General features: G+C 45.8%; 1 protein-coding gene across 1 annotated transcript in view; it reads left to right on the forward strand.

Moving 5' to 3' along the window:
* The window catches only part of fam124a (family with sequence similarity 124 member A), a 26,195-nt gene extending 16,363 nt beyond the window's left edge, over positions 1 to 9,832 (forward strand). The window contains exons 3-4 of the mRNA XM_080412425.1: positions 1,134 to 1,909; positions 8,248 to 9,832. Of these exons, the coding sequence (XP_080268551.1) occupies positions 1,134 to 1,909; positions 8,248 to 9,111 (1,640 nt within the window). The 3' untranslated portion in view covers positions 9,112 to 9,832. The remainder of the gene's footprint in view (positions 1 to 1,133; positions 1,910 to 8,247) is intronic.
* The last annotated feature ends 1,683 nt before the right edge of the window (positions 9,833 to 11,515 follow it).

An 11,515-nucleotide genomic window follows, 5' to 3' on the forward strand; every position in this document is an offset into this window, starting at 1 on the left:
AGTTGAGTCTTCGTAATGTGATCTGAAGGTCGATAGAACGTCACGTTTTTGGTCAAGTAGAAAGTGTCCATTAGCAAAGGCCAAAGGGTCTCATGAGACAGATCCTGTACCCATTACTCCCATCTGGGCCATGGAGTAGCCTGGCGGTGCCCAAGCATCCTCCTGTGACCATGACAAGAACACTGTGTGTGTCCTTTCCCTCGCCCTGTGGTGCCCCAAGCCTTCCAGGCCCCAAAACGAAATGGGACAAGCCCCCAGAGAAGTAAGATAACGAGTGCAGGGAAAGACTTTCTGAAAAGAAAGAATGAGAGGACGTAGCGATGGGAAGTTGGTCTGTGTGTTTATCTGTGTACGTTGTAGCAGAGGAAAAACAACACATTGTTTGTGCAAGGCAAAATAAAGATAAAATAAAAACACAAAATACTCTCCCAAGGAATCAGCATTTCAGGAGCATATAATTGGTGGAAATGTTAGTTTGGCAGTACCTGCCCTGGGGGAGCCAGGGGAGGTGCAGCCTGGGCCTTGTTTTTCCGGGTCACAGGTTCAGGGGGGGGAAGCTACACCTTGCTGCAGCGTTCCCGCTGCGGTCTGGAACATTCCTCATGGGTTTTCACTAATGACCTCCTAATGGCACTAATGACTCTGGAAAGAAACACTGTTCCACACACAGACCTGAGGGGGGGGGCAGAGGGAGGATGGTACGGGAAGAAAGATGGTGTTAGATGTGGAGAAGTGAGACAGAGGATGATGGTAATGAGAGATTAAGTGGGAGGAGGGACGGGAAAGGAGAGGGAGGGAGGGAGAGAAAATTGCGGAGCTAAGAGGTAAACAAGGGGAAGGGAGTGGAGATGGACGAAAGGCAGATGTCTGGCATGAAAAGGAGCAGGGCCAAGATGAGAGATCTTCAGAAGCGAACCAAGCCTTTACTGTTGTTCTGTGAGCATTCTCATCCTTTGTGTCGCGTGCCACGTAGCGCTGATGTTTATTTCTTGGTTTTACTTAGTTCTCAAATTCAGCGGGCTTAATTTCTTATGATTCCTTCTCTTTTCTTCCCCACCCTCCTCCTCCTCTCCCATGGCCTTTCTTGTCCTCCCCTCCGTGGCTCGATGGCGGTGGTGCTGCTGGGTGTGGAGGTGAGTCATCCATGGTGGAGCTCCAGGACCCGTTCCTCGTCAGCGTCCACCTCATCGCCGACCCGGGCCAGGGCCCGTCCCTGCAGTGTGCCGCCGACGCCGTGCTGTCATGGGTGCACCCCGAGCTGCAGCTCTTCCGCGTCTCCGAGCGCGCCTCCACCTCCTCGTCCACCCAGCGGTCCCGGCTGAAGCGGCAGACGAACGGAGGCCTGACGGCGGCCTGCCAGCCCGCCTTGGCGGTCATCCTTTTCCTCCAGGAATCCTGCGGGGGCGAGGAGCAGATCGTGACGCTGCACCGCACGCTGCAGAGGCCGCCGTGGCGGTACCACCACACGGAGAAGGTCGGCAACGGGCGCCGCATGCTGCCGCTGGCGCCGTGCAGTCAGGACTTTTTCACCCTGGCCCCCGGCACGCCGCTCTGGGCCGTGCGGCAGGTGCACTATGGGAAGGAGATCGTGCGCCTCACGGTGTACTGCCGCCATGAGAATTACGTGGACATGGTTCGGCTGTACAAGCTGCTGCTGCAGCGCAGGGTGGCGCAGAAGAAGGAGGACTTCTGCTCCTTCGTGGTGTACTCCAACCCGGACACGGAGATCCAGCTGTCGTTCAAGAGGTTGCCGCGGGGACAGAGCCCGGTGCCCACGGAGGCGGCGGTGATGGAGGTGAGGGTGCGGGACGTCGGGGCGCTGGTGCCCCTGCTGCCTCGGCCCTGCAGCCCCATCAGCGAGGTGCGCTGGCAGACGGAGGACTACGACGGCAATAAGATCCTTCTGCAAGTGAGTGTTGACCTCCACTAAACTGCCCCAGAGGCAATTGACAACATCAGTATCAGCAATTATGCAGCCAATATGTCCCGATTTTTCACCACTTTCAAGCATGTCATTATAGATGAATATTTTGAAAGGTTTTCAAAGATTCTAAAACCTTTCTTCTTATTTCTTTCAAAAGCAGCAGATCTACAAGCTCACAATGCACCACATTGCAACGTGCTGTGAGCTTTTAGGGCTGCTGGTTTTGAAGAAAAAAATGTGAATAGGGATAATATATATTTATCAGTAATCAGTGGTCTAGGAATAATCTGGCATCGGTTGACCTCTAATATCTACTATATGTATGTCTGCCCCCTCAAAAATAGACCAATCACGCTGACTTCACGAAACAGAAGCACCTGTAAGCCTGAACAGTGTAGGAAATGCCTGGTGAAGTATAAGTGAAACTCATGAAGAGCGTGAAAGTCAGCCTGTAGCCTCTGCATGTAAAAAAAAATTACATTACACCAACATTGTTCTTATGAAGCCCTTTTGGTGGAGTACTAAAGATCACTATTTCCATTTGGCCAAATCAGCCGTAGACCAGGGGTTCCGAAACCTTTTAGCTTGAGTCGAGACACAAAAGACTAGTGCTAATTATTGATATATGAAATTCTTTTGAAATGTTTCCTTCCATTTTTTTTTAAACATTTTTAATATACATTTACTCATGAAAAATGTGTCTGCGACCCACAAATGGGTCCTCCGACCCATAGTTTGAGAAACACTGCCGTAGATCGTCATTAGGACATGCAAACAAGCAGCCAACCTGTATAGTGTGGCTTCACCACTGAACACTGCATTGTTGTGATCAGTGGGGCTTCATTCACAAACTGGACACATGTCCAAGCCAAGAACATTGTCCAGGGACGTGAAGGTAGAGGATGAAGAGGAGGAAAATGGTACACATCAATCAACCAGCAGTCTAATAGCCTCACTTACGGTTGACTCAAACTTCAGAGCAGCTCAATCCGATTGCCACAGCCACGCAGCACACATTAACAGAGAAAAGCAATTAATATCCCATCATAACTGATTAAAGATAACAAATGGACAAACATAAAAGTATTTAATAAATATTTGAGCTCCAGAACTGCGTGGCAAAAACACTTAACGACGTTGGACTGAATAGCATCCCTTGGTGCTGAATGAATGCTGACAGGAAACGGATCCAAGCCAAGTAGCCCGACAGATACACTGAAACTTGTGGTGTGAAGTGCAAAGTCTACTTAGCAACAGTAATGTGAAAACAGCCACAGCAGCAGTAGAAATATGATCGAGATGTTCCAGCCTGATGCTGGGCCTGTTTGGATTGATTAACACACACACACACACACACACACACACACACACACACACACACACACACACACACATACACATACACACACACACACACACACACACACACACACACACACACACACACACACACACACACACACACACACACACACACACACACACTGCACTACACTACACTACACTACACTACACTACACACTCAGGCACAAAGAACTTGGCAGGATTGCACAACCACAGAAGCACACTGCTAAGAAATTCAATTACCGTCTATGTGTATGTGAGAGTATCTGTTCCCACCATGTGTATGAGGGCGCGCTTCTCTGTCTTGAGAGCACGTGTTTGAGTCTGTGGAAACAAAGAGAGAAAGCAACAGAGAGAGAGAGAGAGAAAAAAGGTGTTCCCACCGCATATAGAGTAGTTCAGAGGTGGGAAACAGATGATGAAGACAGAATTAACAGTCAAAACTGCAGGCAAAGGAGAACTCCTTAAGTCTCTTTTATTTGGAGCCTTCACTCCTATCCCTTCCATCCATCCATCCATCCATCCATCCATCCATCCATCCATCCATCCATCCATCCATCCATCCATCCATCCATCCATCCATCCATCCGTCCACATCCAAATGCACCACCCATTCTAACCATTATACCCACACATTTATATCAAGAACATACAGTACATAATATTGTTTGAAAGTTTGTGCTTGTGTGTATGCGCACGCACGCACGCACGCACGCACGCACGCACGCACGCACGCACGCACGCACGCACGCACGCACGCACGCACGCACGCACGCACGCACGCACGCACGCACGCACGCACACACACACACACACACACACACACACACACACACACACACACACACACACACACACACACACACACACACACCATGTGGTCCTTGTTTGGAGGGTGTCAGTTTCAGAGGGTTATTGGGGTGGGAGATAATAAGGCCTGAAAGTTCAAGCCGATTAGATGAACCATGTTGTCCATTACTGGGATTGCTACAGCGTTGTGGTCACCAGTGAGGCGAACAATAATCGGTCATGACAAAATGCCATATGCATGCTGCTTATCAGCCACCTGCTCTGATTAAACTAGCCAACTGACGTTTTTAGTCTAAGTGTTTACAACCGCAACTATTGATTATTTTCTTAGCAATGATTCTGTTGATTACCTGTAAGAATTAATCAAAGCACCCTTTTTATATAAACGAATCAACACAAAATCTTTTTTATAATCAGCTAAATTGATTAGTCTGTGAGCTTGTAGTTCTCCTATTTTTAAATGAAAATCAATTATTTTTATATCGATTAGTTCAATTAATTTAGACCTGACGCCTTCTAAATCCTGACCTAAGTTTTCTGAAAAACTATTCAAAAATTACAAAAAATATTACGTTGCTATATACTGTACTTTCTGTACTTTCAAGACAGGAACCCCAAAAGGGGTTCCCTTCTTAAAAGGTATAGTTACAAATAGGGGTTCCCGCCCAAAATGGGTTAACTATTTCACCCCTAAAGTGAAGTTCCAGCATCATTGGGGAATTGTGGGTTAACTGTTCTGCTTTGAACATTCTGTCTTGCTCTGACTTGCTGAGGTCAGATCCATGTCTGACCTGGCTTATCCCAGATATCTAAGCCCTGACAGAGTAAATGATCATTTATAGCTACGCGTGCCGAACAGAGCAGATTTTCGGCGCGCGACGCGGCCTTGCCACGAAGTATAAATTAGGCTTAAGGGTCTGACCTCTACCATGTCGACAACCTCATTACCCAGCACCCCCTGCTGCCACTGCTCACCAGTATTGTGGGCCGTTGTCCACCAAGACGAACACAACAGCGTGTCACATGAACTCCATTAGATCTGCTTTGTTTTCACTGACAGTCAAACAGAAGAGGATAAGTCTTTTGTCCACACAGTATACAGTACCTGTAGAATAATGTGCCAAGGATTGTATGCACAAAGCCAACAATAACATCACTGTACACACACAGTTACGGGCACACGCATGCATGCACACACACACACACACACACACACACACACACACACACACACACACACACACACACACACACACACACACACACACACACACACACACACACACACACACACACACACACACACACCTGCCTTCCTGTGGTCTCCCTCTAGCGCCATTACGTTGTAAATCACTCTCTCCTTCTTCTGCGGTGCGTGGGAGAGATAAGTACAGTATACAGCCATAGGTATCACCACTCCACCACAAAGAGAAGAAGAAGTGAGATAAAGGGGAAGGAATACTGTAAGAGGAATAAAGGACATGAGACCGACTGGAAGTGAGGAGGTGAAAATGAACAGAGGGAGCTTTGGTTCAGAGAGGAAAGGAGAGAAAGAGTGAGAGTGCAATGAGGTGTGGAGAAGGAAACACTGGGGCTTTGTCACATACTCTCCCTCTCTCATTTACACACACAAACACACACACACACAGATACACACACGTACAAGCACACATGCAAAAGTATAGTAAGTACACACACCTTCACTACGCTGAGAGTCCTGAGAGTTATTTGAACCATTGAGTCCCTATTCTGGGCCAAACATTCGACAAAAAACAATATCATAACATTCGGCCTAGTATAGAGCCCTTAGGAATCCGGTCGACTAAGTATAGGGTTTAAGTGGTTAACTCTGACAGAGAGTAAATGGACCCATAGGGCAGCGCACAAAGAAAGAATTACTCATGCAAGTGCTTGCAATCTCATGCATGCCTTTAATTTACACTACTGTCTCCCAAACAATGGATCGGAACCCGTTTGTGGGTCACAGAATTGTTTTTCTCCAGTTTCCTAGCAAAATTTTCCAGAAAATTATTTCAGAAGATCCTATACAATCTTGAATTCATTTCAAAAGATAAAAAAAGTCAAAAAAAATAAAAAAATAAAAACAACCCATAAATAAAAAAAACTTTTAAGAAATAGTGAAAATAGACGATCTATCGCATCGCATCATGACCCGCTGTGAGCTTGTAGATCGGCCATTTTCACTATCTTTCAAATGGGGCTTAGCCTAAGTGGTTCATTCATTTTTGATTTTTTTTCCTGGGGAGACACCATATTTATCTTTTGGGTCTTGAGCTGAAATGTTTGGGAACCCCTGCTCTACGGCCTCATTTAACACATCGGCACAAACACACCCCAATGAGCACAACACACTATGAGGCATTCATCAGAGCGATGGAGAACAAACTGCTGTTTAATGGGCCGCTTATTTAACTACACATCCACTTAACGAGGCCCTTACGCGAGCAGAAATCCTCTTAAACGAGCCATTTGCTTAATGATGCATGCATAGTTGCATACACAAAATGTACGTGCACAATAGAAAAGTTAAAACAGTTTTTGGGCTTTATATGGTACCTGTCATGAAGCATGTTGAGTCACTTTAGATGTTCACTGAAAAACAATCACTGCGGTTTTTACTTTCAACGCTTTCGTGCTTTTAGACTCGGGGACGACTGTTATTATTATTTGTGCACGTCAACGCATGGAAATGTGCAAAAAGCCTTTTTGTGCTCCTATGGAAATCATAGTCTGAGACAAAGGTGGAAAGTCATTGCTTCTTAAGGTATTGTTTGGTCAGGAAACCGTATGACAGGACAGACATGAGGATAGCAGCATGGGGAAGCCATCAGTTGTTGAGAGGAGGAGGGGACTACAGTATTTTTGTGCTGGGATTTATTGGTGAGAGTGGAAACATAGGCGAGAGACACGGTTCAAATCTAAGCCGGAAAGAAGTGGGCTGGTGTTGTTCTTGAAGGCAGATCGACTTAAGAATAACGACATTTCACCGTGTCTGTGTGTGGTGGACTACCATTACTGAATTACCATTACACATCTAGTTAAACAACTTTTCCAAACCCATTTTGTGAATGGAAATCTGGCCATAGAATCTGAGTCCGTAACATAAGTCTTTAATGCATATAGTGATCCCTCTGCTTTGGAGATTCTCAGGTAACGGAGGTGTGATACACATGGGCTTGTCTGTCTCAACGCTGATAACTTCACCAGCTGTTGCTCCAATTCATAAACTAGCTGGGCTGAAAACAGGGGGGCCCCTTTAGTGAGCCCAGGGGGTTCCCTCTCACCCCCTTCTTCTTCGCTCCACTGCCTATACTTTGCGTGTGGACCTGTCAGTTGAACGGAGGCCTTGCGGAAGGGGGTTGATAGGACTGAATATGTGGCCCCATCCTTTGTATCCCCTCATGACCTCATATTTCACTGCGTTTACAGGCCACAGAACAAGGCACAAGAGGGGAGAATTCCTCTTTTCTCTATATTAAGTTGTTTTTTACTTACAGTCTACAGATGATCACCTGGGTATTTGTTGTTGTCTGAGAGCAATACCCATAGCCTTATTTATTCATAGAGACAACAAGAAAATAGCATTTTATCAGCACTTAAATGTAATAAATATACTGTACAGTACAATTAATGTCAATGAGGAACTGCACTGCTGAACCAAATGGTAGTCCCACTATTTCTCCAACTGTGTGGGTGCTGGCTGAAAAAAGAAAGAAAAAAACATCTGGCCTCGCCATAACACAGCCATTCTGTGAACCGTCTACAGTCAACATTGTCCACGTCTAGCGGCCCAGTTTTCATTTATGTTTGTCATGGTGAGTTCCTTCATCAGCAAGGTTGCTTACAGTGACAGCTCAGCATGCTCGAGGCACGTTAGCCTGCGTGCGCTGAATGTTGAGTTGCCACATTATCCCTAAGGAAGATAGAGTTTATGCGCTGATTGGTCAGCTGCTGTATTGTCCCTCCAGAAGATATGGCAGCTGCCCAATCAGCACAAGCTCCTCACTCTCTCGGTCCCCCCCCATCCCAAAGCTGGTGAAAAGACCTCCAAAGGACAGAACCTTTCATTATCTGTAGCTACACATAACTATTACTGTACATTACATTCCAGGTTTTCTGATATATATATTTTTTTTATTGGTGTACAGATCCAAGGCGCCCGCTTTAAAAGCAGACAAGATGCCATGGCTGCCATGTCCTCCCCTTCGGCCGCGGAGTCCCTCTCCGTCCCATACATGTTCGGCCGCAGTGCTGCATCTCACAGGAACCGCAGGTACCGGTTGGCGTCACGCACCAGGGTCCAGAACCAGGCCTCTCTCTCCCAGGCCTCACTCCCTCTCGCCTGTGAGGAGATGGGCGAGGAAGAGCAGTGGGACGACCAACATCATCATCCAGACGCCTGGAGGTCCCAGTGGAGGAACCTCCGATCCAGCTCCCTCTTCTCTCTGCCGGGCCTGGGACTGAGCAGCTCCCACTCAACCGGCTCTTCTCCCGCACCTTCCCCCGCCCCCCACTACAGAAGCCACTCCCTCTCTCGCACTTCCTCCCTCATCCCGCCCTTCCGGCTTAACGTGGATGCCCTGATTGGCGCAGAGGAGACGGACGTGGATACGGGCGATAAAGTGGACAGCGATGTGGACCTAACAGTGGTATCGGCATACATTAAATCCAGCCGTCCACGGACACCCTGTCCTTTATTGGCACCGCCAGAAGACATAGGCCCTGCCCCGTCGCCGGGCATCTCTGGCACAGCCGTTGTTCAGCCGTCTAAGTCGGGTCGACCGCCTGTTCCCAAGAGAACGAGTAGCTTGTCTAGCAACAGCACACCCTCTACCTTGCCAAAGTCGCGCCCCCAAAGTGCCTGCGTAAACACCAGCAGGAGCCCCTCTCTGAGTGACATCTCTCTAAACCAGTGGGACAGTTCCAACAGCATCAGCGGGCTCATAGAAGACAGGAGTTTCCAAAATAAACACAAGGTAGAGGAAGAGGAAGATCAAGAGTTCTACATTTGAAGGAAGCTGAAAGGACACACATGTGCCAGTGAGGCTAACCAACTGTAAAGCAGAGCAGTGACAGAACAACCCTGCTCTTCCCCCTGGTGGCTAATAATGACAGTAGCCAACACCAGGGCTGTGACTATGTGGAGTTAAATCCTCCAGCACTTCTCTGCGCTTGTCTATTTAGAAGTTATTTTCACGTATTTGTGTTGACTGTTTACAATACTTTTTTTGTATGTAGACTTACGGTTGAGAATATTTCTTGTCATGTTTTATAATAGAATTATACTCTCTTACGCTTTACACATTTCTAAAAGGGCCTTTATTTAACAGAGTATAATTCACAGCCAATCAGTAAAGCCTGGTTTGTACTTAGTTGCGTGCCAGTGTTGTGCACAGAAATAGCTGATCTGCAAGCTCACAATGCATCGTGCCACATGTCGTGTGAGTTTGTAGATCTGCTATTTTCGGTGCAAGACACCACGGGTAACTAGTATAAATCAGGCTCAACTGTTTTCCACATTTGCATGTTACATGTTATCACTTTTAGGCAACTAAACCTGATGCTGATTCTACAACACACTGTATATATAAAGGTTTGCACTTGTGCAACATTACATGGGTTAGGGTCTGTCTGAGTATTAAGCAGTGATACAAGTATATAATAATAAACTTTATTTATATAGCACTTTTAAAGACTGTTTTGTAACGTGCTTTACAAACAAAAATACAAATAAAATATGATAAAAATGAACAATGTTTTTGTCAAGGATATTTGAAGATAAACATTTAAAATGTACTAATGTGATAAAATGTTCTTCTGCTTGACCCCACCCTGCTTCTATGAGACTGGCTGGCACCTGAACTTAAGTAATGTGTATTGAGACTGTCTGTTCTCACCGTCTTCTCGTGTCATGTGTTAATGAAGAAGGTGTCAAATTTGACTATGAAAGTACCTTGAAGAAATTGGGTTACACCCCACCCTGAAGGGGTGGAGACTGGGTGAAGCCTATTTAAGTATGTGCTGCCCATTGCTTTGATTGAGTCAGCTAGTATGTCCCATTGATTACGTGTAAGTTGGCTCCACTGTATTATAATACCTTTAAACTCTCTCATACTTTGGAAATTTAATTATTGTCTGTCTCATCATTATTGTGTTATGAGTGCTCCAAACAGATTCTGCTTTCACATTTGGAAGTCCTACGCCGACGATTTTTGGACTGGGTTTGCTGCTGTCGGTGTTTGGCAGTACAGTGGAGGGGAATCCTTTGCTTTGGAGGCCCAACCAGTCTTTCGCTGTTCAGCCAATCACCGCAGTAAGTGTCTTGTTAGTGGGGAATCTGTTTGGGTGTACTAGTGGGAGACATTGTTTCAGTTTTGAAGTATTAGTGATGAATTGTGATCACCATAGGCTTTTTGATGGTCTATATGTAGGGAGACTGAAATGTCTCGCCTTCATGCGCATGACACAGATTAGAGGGACTTTGCTTGATTTTTTTAATACAGCCTTGAGGATGCAATATATGAAAAAATGGAGGCTGTGGACGTGTTTTAATCTTTTAAATTTGTATTCTTGGTGGAATGTTTTTTAGTGTTGCCGATTAACGTCAGTCGGAGAAACGCAGTAATCATAAGCCGACACACTCAAACCGTTAGGAGGTCATGTTTAGTAAGGTTGTGTAAATGCGTTCAGTGACTCTTTTAGTTTTTGCATGTATTTGTATAGAAGTTATTCAATCAATCAATCAAACGGTCGCCGGCTGTCTGTTCAGGGGGACTTTTGTCCGGCCTGAGGGATCCTGTTGTACAGATATACAACAAAGCTAGCACAGAATGAATGGGTTGAGTGTGTGTGTCTGTGTGAGTGTTGTTTATTGTAATGTTGTGTGTACAAGAACAGCACAATTACCTTTTGATCAAGGTTAAGGTTCCGCATCTGTAAGTACATGGATTTTTTTAAAGGCCTGTCGGGACGGACCGAGGCCTCGAGAAAACCGCTATTCTGCTGTCTTGAGAAGGAGGGATACTGAGTAGCTTAAAATGCAATGCCAGCGAGAGAGGAGTGAGTATCGAATCCTCTTGTTATGGTAGCTTGTTAAATAGTTAACAGGAGATAGATAAATAATTTTAGATAGATATGAAAATTAAATATTATATAATAATAATAGGTAGGAATAATAGGTAGGAATTTCTAGATGAAAAGAGTTTTAGTGTAGGGATAAGTGATTGAGAATGTGAATATATCTTAATGTAGACAGTGTGTGATGTTTTCTCCTGTGTGTTGATGGGGGCTTTTCATCCGCTGTGGGGTCAGGGTCTGGGTTGAGGATTTCTGCTCCATTGGGACGCCATGGCAAGCCGGAATCCGACAATACCAGTATGGGTTTTCTTTTCTGAGTTTTGGGCTTGTGGGAAAGTT

This window comes from Gymnoscopelus braueri, assembly GCF_963280865.1.
Source record: "Gymnoscopelus braueri genome assembly, chromosome: 18".
Taxonomy (NCBI): Eukaryota; Metazoa; Chordata; class Actinopteri; order Myctophiformes; family Myctophidae; genus Gymnoscopelus; species Gymnoscopelus braueri.